Source organism: Narcine bancroftii, chromosome 5 (assembly GCF_036971445.1).
Source record: "Narcine bancroftii isolate sNarBan1 chromosome 5, sNarBan1.hap1, whole genome shotgun sequence".
NCBI lineage: Eukaryota > Metazoa > Chordata > Chondrichthyes > Torpediniformes > Narcinidae > Narcine > Narcine bancroftii.
This window is the reverse complement of record NC_091473.1, coordinates 251,271,160-251,286,563: the sequence shown is the minus strand read 5'-3', so window position 1 is coordinate 251,286,563 and position 15,404 is coordinate 251,271,160. Positions and strand designations below refer to the sequence as shown.

General features: G+C 43.6%; 1 protein-coding gene across 1 annotated transcript in view; it reads left to right on the top strand.

Annotated features, from left to right (window-relative positions):
* Positions 1-228: 228 nt before the first annotated feature.
* LOC138765191 (AMP deaminase 2-like) overlaps positions 229-15,404 on the top strand; it is a 132,363-nt gene continuing 117,187 nt past the window's right edge. The window contains exon 1 of the mRNA XM_069942114.1: positions 229-503. Within this exon, the coding sequence (XP_069798215.1) occupies positions 494-503 (10 nt within the window). The 5' untranslated portion in view covers positions 229-493. The remainder of the gene's footprint in view (positions 504-15,404) is intronic.

The following is a 15,404-nucleotide window of genomic DNA, read 5'->3' as shown; positions in this document are numbered from 1 at the left end:
GGGGGAGGAGGGGGGAGGGGAGGGGGAGGGAGGGGGAGGGAGGAGGAGGGGGGAGGGGAGGAGGAGGAGGGGGAGGGGAGGGAGGAGGAGGGGGGAGGGGAGGGAGGAGGAGGGGGAGGAGGAGGGGGAGGGGGAGGGGGAGGGGGAGGGAGGAGGAGGGGGGGAGGAGGAGGGGGGGAGGAGGGAGGGGGAGGGGGAGGGGGGGAGAGGGAGGAGTGGGCAGGGAGAGGTTCTAAGCAATGAACATGTGCCCTCATTCCTTGGAGAGGGGATCAGACATATATCATTTGATGGAGGCTGGAAGATTCCGGGGCGTTTGGTTTGGGTGACTGCCTGGACCAAACCCCTTCCCGCTCCTGTAGTTTCTGCCGCTTCTCTTTGTGCCAAGTGCCGGCGCTTCCTGCGACTTTGGAGGCGATAACTGGAGGTGCCCGAGCGGCAGCAACAGGGGCTCCAACTCCGCCAACTTTTCCGTCCGACTGCAGTTTGCACCATGTCCACCGGTGAGTGAACCCGTCGGTGCCCCGTGTCCCCCCGGGGAGTGAACCCGTCGGTGCCCCGTGTCCCCCCGGGGAGTGAACCCGTCGGTGCCCCGTGTCCCCCCGGGGAGTGAACCCGTCGGTGCCCCGTGTCCCCCCGGGGAGTGAACCCGTCGGTGCCCCGTGTCCCCCCGGGGTGTGAACCCGTCGGTGCTCCGTGTCCCCCCGGGGAGTGAACCCGTCGGTGCCCCGTGTCCCCCCGGGGAGTGAACCCGTCGGTGCCCCGTGTCCCCCCGGGGAGTGAACCCGTCGGTGCCCCGTGTCCCCCCGGGGAGTGAACCCGTCGGTGCCCCGTGCTCCCCCGCTTTGATGCGATCGATATTGAGCTCACAGCCACTTGGAAATGTTTCCCAGCGCCGGGCTGGTGCGAAGTCGGGATCGCGCTCCTGCTCCGGCGAAGGGGATGGAAACGAAGTAACTGTGGGCTGAGAGAATTAGGCAAATGCGCCCCCCAGGCGAGGGGATGTTCACTGAAGATCGCATCAGGTTCAGTTCTGACAGCATGAGATAAGTGGAGCGGAGTTGGGGAACCGAGAAATATCGGTTAAAGGGCGGGTGGGGGGGGGGGGTGGATTTAATAGAAACCTGAGGGGGTCACTTTTTATTTACACAGTCGCTGGTGGGTGCATGGAAGAGCTGCCGGACAAGCTCGTTAGGACAGCAAGCTTTAAGAAACATTCCAATGGCTCTCAACCTTTTTCTTTCCACTCACAGACCACTTGAAGTAATCACTAGGCCACAGGTGATCAGTAAGGTTGGAAGACCTTAAATGTAATGCCACTGTGGAGAAAAGTCACTTAGGGTCTGGAATTGGGGAAAATCCTCGAAGCAGGGAAGGAACTGAGAGAGAGAGAGGTCGAATTAGGAATTGGGCAGACACAACATTGATGGCAGAAGGGCAGGTCATAATGAACTCATTATGGAGTGCTTAACGAATATAATGACTGCAGTGGAGAGAGGAACAGGTGGATGTGGTTTACCTGGATTTCTAAAAGGCATTCGACAAGGTGCCCCACAAATAGAATGCGGATGCATGGAGTCAGGCCCAATGGATTAGCATTCACCAGAAAAAGGCAGATCGTTGCTCAGGGTGGCCATCAGTGATGTGCCACAGGTATCGGGGTTGGACTTACATCTTTAAATCCTTTGGAGAGGGGAATCCAGTGGAGAAGACCCAAGTTTACTAATGGTGCTAGATTGAACGCAGCATTGTGTAGAGGACCAAAAGTGTTTGCAGGGGGATCTAGATAAGTTGTGAGTGTATGGGTCTGGTCGATGGAGTACAGTGTGGGTAAAGGTGAGCTTCTCCACTTTGGAGGGAAAAATATATCAGACTCTTATTTAAATGGTGAAAAATTGCAATTTTGTGTTGTGCAGAAAGACCTGGGAGTGCTTGTACATGAATCACTAAAAGTTAATTAGGGGCATTAATAACCAAGAGGGCAAATGGGATATTGGCTAGAGGGGTTGAATTGAAGACCAGGGAAGTTCTGCTGCAACGATCCTCTGTCCTGCTGATGCCTCATTTGGAGAATTGTGTGTAGTTCTAGTTTCCTGACTTGGGAAAGGGTGTACTGGCTTTGGAGGCAGAACAGAAGGGTTCCATCAGTTTGATTCTGGAAATGAGGGCATTAGCTTATGAGGAGTGTCCTGGGACCATACTCATTGGAGTTTAGAAGGAGGAGGATGTAGGTTATAGAAGGGAATAGATAACATAGAAGCAAGAAAGTTGTTTCTGCTGGCAAGGGAGTCGAGAACTAATAGGCATAGCCTCAAGATATGGTGGAGTATATTTAAGATAGCGAGGAGAAGGAACTGATTCTCCCGGAGAGTACAGAATGTGTGGAATTTTTTCCAAATGAAGTTGAGGTTGTGTCATTAAATAAATTTTAAACACAGATCTTTAATTAACAGTGGAATTAGGGGGGTTATAGGAAACAAGGAAGCCAGTGGAGCTGAGTCCACAGCAGATCAGTCATGTTCTTATTGAATGGCGGAACAGGCTCCTGTTTCATTTGCTCTTATTCCTGCTTCTCTTTCGTTTGTAAGAAGGGTTAACTGAATGGGAATATTGTGCAAAACAATGGGTTGGAGAGTACCCGCAGAAGAAAATGTTCCGAAGCATGGGTGAATGCAAATCTGCGCATCTTCACCAGAGCCCATAGCAAGAGCGCAGCAGAATTGCACCTTGCCTGTCATTGCTCAGGGTCAACTCCAGAACTAGAATTAAGCAAAATATTGTATGAGCTTGAGCTGATTTTAGAGTAGAGGAAGTTGAAGGGAGATGTATGGGGGGTGGGGAGGAAGAGAGAGAGGGAAAATAGGAAGAACTTTTGCTGGAGGGGGTGGTCAGCAATTGAAATTGCTGAAGGATGGTGACCATGCTATTTTCATCAGGACGTTGATTTAACCCATTACCGGAAATTTAAACAAAACAGAAAATACTGAAACTGTCAGCAGTCCAGATAGTATTTGTGGAAAGAGAAATGGAGATAATGTTTTAGATTAAGAATTCCATTCTTTCTATTTCATATTTGCAACAAAGTTCAAATTTGTCAGAGAACATACATCACGTACTGTATAACCCTGAGATTATTTATCCTGCAGTTACTGGTATCTATAAACTGTAATCAAGAAGAACAATGTGTATAATAGAGAGAAATGTAAACAAACATGCAATCTAGAGGAAAAAATCCAGTAATAAATAATGTGTAAAGTAAGAATCCTCAATGAATCTCTGATTGTTTGTTGTTGACGACCCTGATGGAGGAGGGGCAGCAACTGTTCTTGAACCTGGTGGTAGGAGACTCATGGCACCTGTACCTCTTTCCTGATGGCAGCAGCTGGTGCAGAGTATGTCACACAGGTGCACCTCAAGGATACTGGCGTAGCCCCTGCTCCACTCACTCCACACCCATGACTCTGTGGCCAAACACAATTCAAATGCTATCTACAAATTGCCGATGACACCACGGCGATGAGGAAGTGGAGAGGAGGGAGGTTAGATCAGCTCATTGAATGGTGTCACAACAACAGCCTTGCACACAATGTTAGCAAAACCAAGGAGCTGATTGTGGATTTCAGGAGGGGAAATCAGGAGATCACGAATGAGTCTTCATAGAGGAGTCACCAGTGGAAAGGGTTAGAAACTTCAAATTTCTGGGTTTCAAAATCTCTGAAGATCTGTCCTGGGCCTCCATGTCAATGCAGTCACAAAGAAGGCTCGCCAGCAGCGAAACTGTGAGAACTTTGAGGAAATTTGGGATGTCATCAAAGATTCTTGGAAACTACTATGGGTGTACTGTGGAGAGCATTCTGGTTGGTTGCATCACTGGTACAGAGGTGCCATGCTCAAGACAAGAAAAAACTCCAGAGGGTTGTTAACTCGGTATGCGACATCACGGCCACGGGTCTTCACTCCATCGAGGGCATTTCCAAGAGGTGGTGTCTTAAGAAAGTAGCCTCTATCCTCAAGGACCCCCACCTCCCAGGTCATGCCCTCTTCATTCTGCTACCTTTGGGGGGCGGAAAAGGTACAGGAGTCTGAAGACAAGCACTCAGCGGCACAAGGACAGCTTCTTCCCCGCTGCCATCAGATTCCTGAATGAGCAATGAACCACAGACCTTATTTTGTCTTTTTCTTTTACTTGCACTATTTTTGTAGGGTGTTTTAGATGAATGTTTGCACTGTGGTGCTGCCACAAAACAATGAATTTCGTTACATGTTCATGACAATAAATTGAATTTGAGTCTAACCTCAGTGGTGTGGATCCTTGATGATTGCTGCTGGTCTCCAATGGCAGCGTTCCATGTAGATTTTCTTGATGGTGAGAAGTATTGCCTATGATGTACTGGGCTCTATCCACTACCTGTTTTGCTGGGCTTTCTGCTTTGAGGTATTGGTGCCCCCCTTACCAGGCCTGATGCAGCTGGTCAGCGCACTTTCCACTCCACCTCTGCAGAAGTTCGCCAAGGTTTTTGATGTAATGCCAAACCTCTGGAAACTCATGAGGAAGTTGAGACATCTGCAGTTCTCTGATTTCCTCTCAGTCCTTGAAATGTTTTGGAGGCAGAAACCCTCATTACAGGGCTCGATCCTCCAAGGCAACAGACTGAGAGCAGGAATAGTAGATAACATTCTTTTTTATCGCGTTCAATACATTCATGACATCACATACAACCCTCGGATTCCTTATCTTGTAGGCCAGGCAGAATCTCTACTTATCGGTAGTATAAACTGTACTCTAGAAAAGACGTATATAAAAGAGAGAAATGTAAGCAAGCTGTATAATACAAAAAAAAATCAGCGATAAATAATGTGCAAAGCAAGAGTTGCTGAAGGGTGATTGTGAGTAATGATTCCATTGAGACCTTGCCTCCCGTGATGTCGGGATGGAATTTGCACATTCACCCTGTGAACACGTGCGTTTCCTCTGGGAGATCCAGTTTTCCTCCCACCTTCCAAAGATGTGCTGGTGGCACATTTCTTTTTCAATCTTTTTATTATTATTATAATTTATCAACACATAACAGTTCAAAGAGATATGAAAAATACATAGTAAGTAACGAATTAATACAGAGATATTAAACAATAATATTACAGAATAAAAATATATCATAAAAAAAAATTTTAGATCAGTTTAGGGTGTGAACTATCTCTAAAAAAAAAAGATAATTAATAACAATATATGAAAAAAGAGAAAAAAAAACCCAAAAAAGAAGAAAAAACAAATCTGAATTAAAAAAACTTTTAAAAAAAGCTACAGATATAGCTAAACCACGCCGATCACTCCGATCTCATCTTACAGCCCAATTATCATACATAATCATAGAAAGAAAACAGAGCCAGATCAACTCACCACAAATGAAAATATTGAATAAATGGTCGCCAGGTTAACTCAAACTTAGAAGGGGATTCATAGACAGAGTTTCTAATTTTCTCTAAATTTAAACATAGTATAGTTTGGGTAAACCATTGGAAAACAGTGGGAGGATTTAACCTCTTTCCAATTCAATAGTATAGATCTTCTAGCCATTAGTGTAAGAAAAGCAATCATACGATCTGCAGGAAGAGATAAATAAGTCAAATCTATCATAGGTAATCCAAAAATTGCAGTAATGGGATGTGGTTGTAAATCAATATTAAAAACAGTAGATATAATGGAAAAAATTTCCTTCCAATAATTCTGTAAAGAGGGACAGGACCAAAACATATGTGTAAGAGAAGCTATTTCCAATTGACATTTATCACATATAGGATCGATATGAGAATAAAAGTGATGGAGTTTATCTTTAGACATATGAGCTCTATGAACAACTTTAAACTGTATTAGTGAATGTTTTGCACATAGAGAAGAAGAGTTTACCAGTCGCAGAATTTTATTCCAATTTTCATTAGAAATATGAAGGTTGAGTTCTCTTTCCCAATCATTTTTAAACTTTTCAAAAGTCCCAGAATTTATTTTTGTAATTATATTATATAATTTACATATCACACCTTTTGGAGGGAATTTTGAATATAGTATATCCTCTAAAACAGTCGTAGTCTCCCGACTGGGAAAAGAGGGTAAAGTCGAAACTAAGAAACTCCTAATCTGCAAATATCGAAAGAAATGAGATTGAGGTAAATCATATTTCATGGATAATTGTTCAAATGACATGAAAGAGTTATCCAAGAATAAATCCGAAAAGCATGTTATACCTTTAACTTTCCAGAGTAAATAAGCTTGATCAATTAGAGAGGGATATAAAAGGAAATTTAGTACAATAGGAGTTTCCAAGATAAAATGAGTTAGGCCAAAAAATCTCCGGAATTGAAACCATATACGTAGTGTATGTTTAGCCATTGGATTATCAATTTGTTTATATAATTTAGTAAGAGTAAAAGGGAGAGCAGCTCCCAAAATAGAGCTAATTGAAAAATTTTGTATCGGTTTAATTTCTAAATTTACCCAATGGGGATTTAGAGATAATTCTGAATAATTCAACCAATACCTTAAGTAACTAACATTAATTGCCCAGTAATAAATTCTAAAGTTGGGTAATGCCAACCCTCCCTCTAGTTTAGATTTCTGTAAATATTTTTTCCCCAATCTAGGATGGCATAACTTACAAATGAAATGTTCTTCCTTTGTGCAGTAAAGTATAAAAGAATCAAAATCAGTCAGAGAAAATACACATCAGGACCAGCAGGCTGGGAAATAGCCTGCAGGCTGTGAGATCCTGTAAACGAGTAAAATTAGTTCAAAAAATTTACATTTTTAATTATCTTTATGTTTGTATTCCAATTTAAAAAAAATGTATTGTGGTCTGGTGAAACACTTGTTTATATATATATAAAATTTATATATCTCTTCTTTCTCTTTCTTCTTTGGCTTGGCTTCGCGGACGAAGATTTATGGAGGGGGTAAAATCCACGTCAGCTGCAGGCTCGTTTGTGGCTGACAAGTCCGATACGGGACAGGCAGACACGGTTGCAGCGGCTGCAGGGGAAAATTGGTTGGTTGGGGTTGGGTGTTGGGTTTTTCCTCCTTTGCCTTTTGTCAGTGAGGTGGGCTCTGCGGTCTTCTTCAAAGGAGGTTGCTGACCGCCAAACTGTGAGGTGCCAAGATGCACGGTTTGAGGCGATATCAGCCCACTGGCGGTGGTCAATGTGGCAGGCACCAAGAGATTTCTTTAGGCAGTCCTTGTACCTTTTCTTTGGTGCACCTCTGTCACGGTGGCCAGTGGAGAGCTCGCCATATAACACGATCTTGGGAAGGCGATGGTCCTCCATTCTGGAGACGTGACCCATCCAGCGCAGCTTGGGGATCTTCAGCAGCGTGGACTCGATGCTGTCGACCTCTGCCATCTCGAGTACTTCGACGTTAGGGATGAAAGCGCTCCAATGGATGTTGAGGATGGAGTGGAGACAACGCTGATGGAAGCGTTCTATATACATTATATTATATATATATATATATATATTATATATATATATATATATAATTTATATATATATGTGTGTGTGTGTGTATATATATATATATATATATATGTATGTATGTATGTATATAGATATATATATATCTATATACAGCCAGATGATAATGAACGAACTTCGAGAGAGCAATAGGATTGCCTCACTGAGATCTGACCTGGACCTTTGCGTTGTAATATGTAGAAATTGGCTGTGCTATCACAGAGTGGATCAAATCTGACCCACATACTGTGACCTGTTTGCCCTTGAACCACTGGAGGAGACTTCAGCTGCAGAAACATGGGTGGAATTGAAAATGATGATACCAACCTTGTACAGTAAAATCCCATGGTATCCGGCGCCTATGGGGTTGATAGATGCCAAGTGAATTTGCTGGTTGCCTTGAGACTGTGTTGCACGATTGGTGAAATAACCATTAGGGAGGCACCAATTTTAAACCATTTTCACAATTTTCTTTGCTGATGCCTTGAATTCTGGTTAATGAGAATTTTACTTCACCTTGTTGAGCACCCTCAGCTCTGCCCACCACAGTAGCGTGGATCTCATTTCAATTCTCCATCCCATTCCCTTGCTGACATGTCTGTCCATGGTCTCATGTGCTGCCAGACCGAGAACACGTGTAAATTGAAGGAACAAAAACTTCATCTTCCGACTGGGCACTTTTCAACTGGATGGCATTAATAGCAACTTCTCTGGCTTTCATTAAAACCCCACCCCCCCTGCTTCCCCGTAGTCTCCATTCCTTGTCTCCTTTCACACAGACATGATAATTCTACTTGGTCCCTTATCATATCCAATTAACACCTTTTGTTGGTCTGGATTTCTCCTCCATTGTTTGAATTCAGAGACTTTCTGATATACCCTGCTTCTGGCACATTCTGATTTTTTTTCCAGGGTTCGGGCCTAAAAAATGTCAGCAATATATCTTTGTCTCCTCTAGGTACTGAAAATACCAGTGGAGTTTTGCCAGTTTTTAACTGCAATCAGTGTCTTCAGCCTCTATTGTTTCAAGAAGAATTTTACTGCACATTTTTCTTTCTTTCTTTCATCAGTGATGACATTTTCCAAGTAAAATGTTAATTAAATGGGGGTATTTAGCCCTTTCTTTGCGAGTTATTTATTAACCCCTAATCTCGATGGATGTATTTATTAGCTGTGTACCATCCAAGTGAAATGGGCACCTGGGTAAAATGTTGTACGATGTTTATTCACTTGAAACCTGAAAATGCTGTGTGCACTGTGGCCATTAGATGGAGTGGGAGGTGATTTTAAATAGATAGTGGTCTTAATACAATCAGAGATCAAACGCATACCGGTAAAAAGCACCATTCACCGATCCATCTTTTAAACAAAGCCACGTCTGCTCTGCCAGATGGAAATCAGATTCTATGGCATCATTCTAAAGTGGAGAATGTCTTAAAGCTGAGGTTGATACATTTTTGAAAGATCAAGGGATTGGGAGCAATGGGGATCTGGCCCATTGAGGGAGTTGCAGTCTGGAGTAGATCAGACAGTGATCATTTTGAAGGGTGGGCTAGGCCTGAAGACCGAGTAGACCAAACCCTTATTTTCTAGTATTTTAAAGATCAAGTGGGGTGGTCTCTCCTGGTTAGACATGAGCTCAGTGTGTCGATGGATGATGCAGGCAAGGAAAGAGTATTTTGCAGTGCTCCTGACGTTTGCTTTGTTGTTGGATGAAAGTCTTTGTGGAGTCAGGAGATCACAAGATATTCTGCCTGTCTCATCACAGTATTTATGTGGTAAAACACTGGATTCTGTTAACATTGTGGTTAAATGAAAAAACACACAAGTGCTGGAGAAACTCAGCAGGCCAAATAGTGCCTTTAGGTAGCAAAGGTGAAGATCTATCACCACCGTTTCAGGCTTGAGCCCTTCATCGAGGAGAGGGTGAACATGAGAGATGTCTGAACAAAAGGGTGGGGAGGGGGTGGTGAGAGTGGGAGGTGATAGATGGGGGGGGGGGAAACACCACAGGAAGTGGGGGGGGGGAGGAGTCTAGGCTAGGTGAAAGGAAGTGAGGAACTGGAATAACTAAAGAGGGGGGTAGGGGGGGAAAGCAAAGCTTAAGAGTGGAATCCTCTCTATCTGGGAGGTGCACAAAACAATGGACAGACCTATAAGCAAGGGAATGGAATGGGACGGGAAATTGAAATGGGTGGCCACTTGGAGATCCACGCTATTATGGTGGTCAGAGCCAAGGTGCGATCTCCCATTCTGCATTCCAGTCTCTCTGATGTTGAGGAGACCATAACAAAAGCACTGGATAGCAAGAATGGTTGTCTTTTCGAGGCAGAACCTTTTACCTAGACTGGTTAAATGTTATAAAGAAGCCAGTTAAAACAGTAGGTGGCATTCAGGATTCCTTGCCTGTGAAGGACACTTGAAACCACAAGTGTCCATTGGGTCCATGGTTAATATTGTGGAGATCCAGTCCTTCCCAGTTGCTGACCACTGTGCCCTCACCCCAGGTAGGCCCACCCAGTTAGGTGACAGGATACACATGAGGATTGTAATGGAGATTCTTGGATGTTGCCTGAAAGATATTATTCTTTGTGTGCAACTATGCCAGACTATCTCTTCTCCAGATTTTTAGGTAGCTTTCCCAACTTGAAGAACACTCCCAGACATTCACCAGAAGGACTTCGCAAATCAATGGGGTTGAGCAACATTGTTGTATGTGAATTCCAGACATGGCCTAATAGTAAGTTTTATTTTTTTAATCCAGTTTTTATTTTTATTTTGTTCATTCATTTTTTGATACTACTGGCTTGCTAGACCATTGTAATGAAGAATCAACCATCTTGTTCGGGCTTGGAGTCGCGTTTGTGAGCTTTATCCAGGAAAGGGTGGAAGTGCTCATTACCTGAAAAATAGTAGTGAAATCTTGTGATTATGGTGCGAGAGATAACAACCTGAGTCTCATCATGGATAAGACGGAGATGGGCATGGATTTCAGTAGGACCAGGAATGACCAAACTTCACTACACATCATAACTCTGAAGTGGAGAGAGTGGAGAACACCAAGATCCTTGGAGTCCACTTAATTAATGACCTATTGTGGACACACATCTCCTCACTCTACTCTGCTAGATGGAAGTCAGATTCTATGGCACCATCCTAAAGTGGAAAAATGTTTAGAATTTTCTGCCCTAGACTGTGTGACTAGCTCATTTAAAGCTGAGGTTGATACCTTTTTGAAAGATCAAGGGATTGGGAGCAGTGGGGATCTGTCCCATTGAGGGAATTGCAGCCTGGAGTAGATCGGAAGGAAGGAGCAACAGCGACTGCACTTCCTGAGAAGGCCTGAAGCAGGCAACCTTCTACGGGGAGCTGTCATGAGCATCTTGGCCAACTGGATCACTATGTGGTATGATTGCTGTTGAAAATTGATCTGAGGTTAATTCAGGACCATAAAAGTGACAAGAGGGGATCACTGGAATCTCCCTCCACCCCGCCCCCCCCCCCCCCCCAACTTCGATGTAATTTACTGGGACTGTTGCGTGAAGAGGGTGCTTTTGGTGCACAAGATCATTGTGGACCCTAGATGCAGACAGCATCTTTCAGCTGCTCCTGTCAGGAAAGAGATACAGGAGGATCAGAGCTAGCACCACCAGGCCGAGGAACAGCTTCTTCCCACAGGGAGTAAGACAGCTGAACGACCAAAGAAACTGCTCTCACTAACTACCCAATACTCTCATATTTCTGAAATAATATTTATCTATTTATTTGTATATATGGATACTTGTCCCACATAAGTATTGTTTGTCTGTATGTGAGTCATGTCTGGCTGTGTGTCTGCGTGTTTGCGAGGACCGGAGAATTCTGTTTTTTTGGGTTGTACTTGTGCAATCAGATGATAATAAACTTGACTTAAAAAAATGGATGTTGATACTGTAGCAGGCAAATTGTTTCAAGATCACCACTATTAATAATAAGTGTATTTCAATGTATTTAAAACACATTGATTTTTTTTAATAGCAGGGGAATCGTAGATTATGGAGAATGGGTGTGGAGCTGAGTCTATGGCTATGATTGTATTTAATGGCAGAACAGGCACGATGGCTGGATGGCCGACTCCTGCTCCTGTTTATGTATTTATGTCATAGTAGATTTTTTGGAAAAAATAAGGCAAGGTTGATTAATTTCCCAAATTAAGATTTCCCAGCACCAGTGGTGAGATTTTTAACTCGCTTCTCCAGGGGTATTTTATTTGGCCAAGGCCTTTGCAGGTTGAGCCAGAATTTAATTACTCATCCCTAATTGCCCTTGAGAATGTAATAGTGAGCTGCCCTCTTGAACCACTGCATTCTTGAGGATTTTGACCTCGTGACGTTGAAGAAACAGCAATATATTTTCAAGTCAGGATAGTGTGAGGCTTGGAGAGCTTCCAGGTATTGGAGTCCTGATGATTTTATTGCCCTCGTCTTTCTACTTGCTACAGGTCATGGGTTTGGAAGGTGTTGTCTAAGAGGGTAAATTTTGAGGTCCAGAATTTATTTCCAGATATTTAGTAACCTGTTCAACCAATCTTATAAATCTGTTAAGGGTGGTTCCAAAGAACTAGAAAATGACATCAATTAAGGAAAAGTGAATAAATGGCCAAACTAATTTGGTGATGACAGCAGCCAAAGTTCAACAGTACTTTATTCTTTGCATATTTTCTATAGTTTGAGTGATGTTTTGGAGTTTCAACACTATTAAATGTTGTGTTGGATTGACATTTTAACTCCCACGAACTGAATTGCAAACTGCAAAATGCAGTTATGTGGAGGTGTTGAGCACAGTCGATGTATTCAGAGAGCTCGGGCTTAGTTTTAGCACAGTCTTCCTCTTCCTCTTTTCTGTCTTTGCCCTACTTTTAGCACAGTCGTATACCATTTTTCCCTCATCTCCTTCAGAGTACATCTGGCTTGGTAATTTCTGGGCCTCTCAATTTTCAATCCTGCCTACAGAACACTGTTGTAGTTGTACTCTTCAGAAGAACGGTCCCCTCACAGTTGCCACATTCTCTTTCCCTTTCTGCGTCTCTGTAATTCTTCATTGTTGTTCAGCTGTGTTACAGCTGTTACAGTCAGTGAGTGACCTGTCAATCTGAATTCAACCTTACCTACTGCACCGCTGAGTCTTTCTAACTCAGGTATACAAATTGCATACTGCCTTGCTCATCGTGACCATTCAGTCTTCACTTGGATGTGTTCCATTTATGTGGGAATGTTGTTTCTTGGTTCTGCTTGTCACTGCTAATACCAACTTCCACTGTAATGCACTCAGAAGAGTGAAGCAACAAACAATCCACTGGAAGAAGTCAGTGTGTTGAGCAGCATCGTAGGGTTTGGAAATCCTGATGGAGGGTTCGGCCCAGAATGTGGACCTTTCTTTTTCTCCCATGGATGCTGCTCAACCCACTGAGTTCCTCCAGTTGTTTGTCTAATATTCAGAAGAGTGTCGACCATTGATTCTAGCCTCCTCCATAATTTTATGCTTTCTCTTCACAGTCAAACAACACAAGCAGGGTTAGCTTCAAGGGAGGCGGCACTTCCCTTATTGAAAAGGCTGCTGCATAGAGTCTCTAAGATGAAGCTTAATGTTGGCCAAACAAAAACTCAACTCTCTTTTTGGTGCCCACCATCAACCTACCTCAGACTGCTGTGGGAGGTGTGGATCCTTGCCACTTTGCTTGCCGTCCATCACGCTGCAAGTGATGTGTTTCAGTGGATTCAACCTTTTCAAAAATCTCCTCTTAAAACAGATAAAAATGAAACCTCCAGCACACTTCAGTGTAATTAAAATGTTCCTGTGATGCTGAATTTCCCTGACTTGTATAATTATCCCACTGCGGCAAGTTAATTTTTTCCTTCGTGAACTCTGAAGTGTCCGAGGAAAATAATCTACTGCATGTGTATGTGCTATTGCGAATATTAAAACATTTTTACCTGTGACTTTTCAGAAAAATTGTGGAAAAATTATACAAATATGTAAAAGGACCAGTTAATGCATTGATTCACAAACTAGACAACTACTGTGCACCCTCTTCTGTAATATACGTCCATTATACAGCATAAAAGTAGGCCCGACAGCTCCCCACGTCTATGCTGACCCAATGCCCATAAAAATCCATATCCTTCTAAACCCTGCTCATTCAAATATCTATCGTTCAAATGTTGTTACCGTTCCTGCCTTCACTATCTCCTCTGACAGCTCATTCCAGATTCCAACAACTCTTTGTGTGAAAATTTACTCCTCATGTCTCCTTTAAACCACCTTCCTCTTGCCTTAACCAGTGCCCCCTAGTTTTAGACACTCCTACCATGAGGAACAGCCTTTGTCTATCTGCCCTATCCATCCCTCTCATGATTTTATACACCTCCATGTCAGCCTCCTTTGCTCTTGGGAAAGCAGTAAAGGATTGGTGGAGGGACTCAGCCGGTCTTGCAGTGTCCATAGGAGGTAAAGGTAGATTGCCCAACATTTTGGGCCTGAGCCCTTCTTCTAGGTATTGTCAAAAAACAGGCAGCCACCTGAATTCAGACGCTGCAGAAATGCCACCATTGTGATTCCACCTTCTAAATGAAGATATTTTTCCTGATCTTGGTTCCAAATATACCATGTGATCCTGGTGCACGTGACTTCCATATATTACAGCCATTAGGGTTACAGAAATTCACTCTGCCACTTTAATGGAAGTGTATCTTCCTGACAAGTGAGGAGATGTTGAGTGACCACGATGGGTCAATCGTTAAGTGAAACTCCAAGGAACTTTGGGTGCTCTCCGCTCTCTCTACTATGCAGTGGTGGGTGGCCAATCCTCGTCTTTCTGAGCTTCATGATCACCTCCTTCTCTGTTGTGTGACTCGTTGTTGCTGATGAGGCCAGCTGCTGTTGTCTGATGTGCAAACTTGAGAGCACCATTGAAGCTGGATCTGGTGATGCAGTAGTGGGCCAGTAACGTGAACCGGAGCGGGCTGTGCACACAGCCCTGAGGGTGCCAGTGTTCGGCGTGATGGTGGTTGACGGAGCATACATCATATGTATCATACCTTCATGTACAAGATCCTGCTCTTGTGCAGTTGTGATTAGGATACAAGGACTTTGTTCTTCCAATAACGCTGCCTATTACTGGGGAATGGAGCTTTGATTTGATATTAGTATTTCCTTTAGGATTCACTACAATCCTGGAGTAGTCACAGGAGCAGAAAATACACAATTGTCAGCATCGGGAGCTCAACATTAAATGGCAGTTGTGAAATTTTTTAAAAGATGAATGTTGATGGCATTATTAAACAAGAATTGAGTCAAAATTGTCAAGACAAGTTTATTGTCATCTGATTGACAAAACCGTGTTCTCGAGGCCTTGGTGCAAAACACATACAAGCCATACATGTGCAGGACAAGTCGTCATACATACAAATAAATAATTAAATAATACTTAGTCAATATGAGAGTCCCGGGTGGTTAGTGTGAACACTTCCTTTGGTCCTTTATCATTTTCATTGTTTGTGGGAAGAAGCAGTTCCTCAGCTTGGTGGTGCTGGCTCTGATATTCCTGTATCATCTCTTCCCCGACAGGAGCAGCTGAAAGATGCTGTGTGCAGGGTGGAAGGGGTCCTCAATGATTTTGCACCCCTCCCTTTTCAGACGATCCCAGGAAATCACTTAGACGCCAGTGATCCTCTCTGGCACTCTTAGGGTCCAGTGGATGACCTCCAATCCATTTCCCTGCAGCAACCGTACCACACTGTGATGCAGCCAGCCAGGATGCTCTTGATAGAGCTCCTATGGAAGGCTGACATAATGGTGGCCGGTAGCCTTGCCCATTTCAATCTTCTCAGGAAGTGCAGTTGCTGTTGTGCCTTCCTGACACGTTA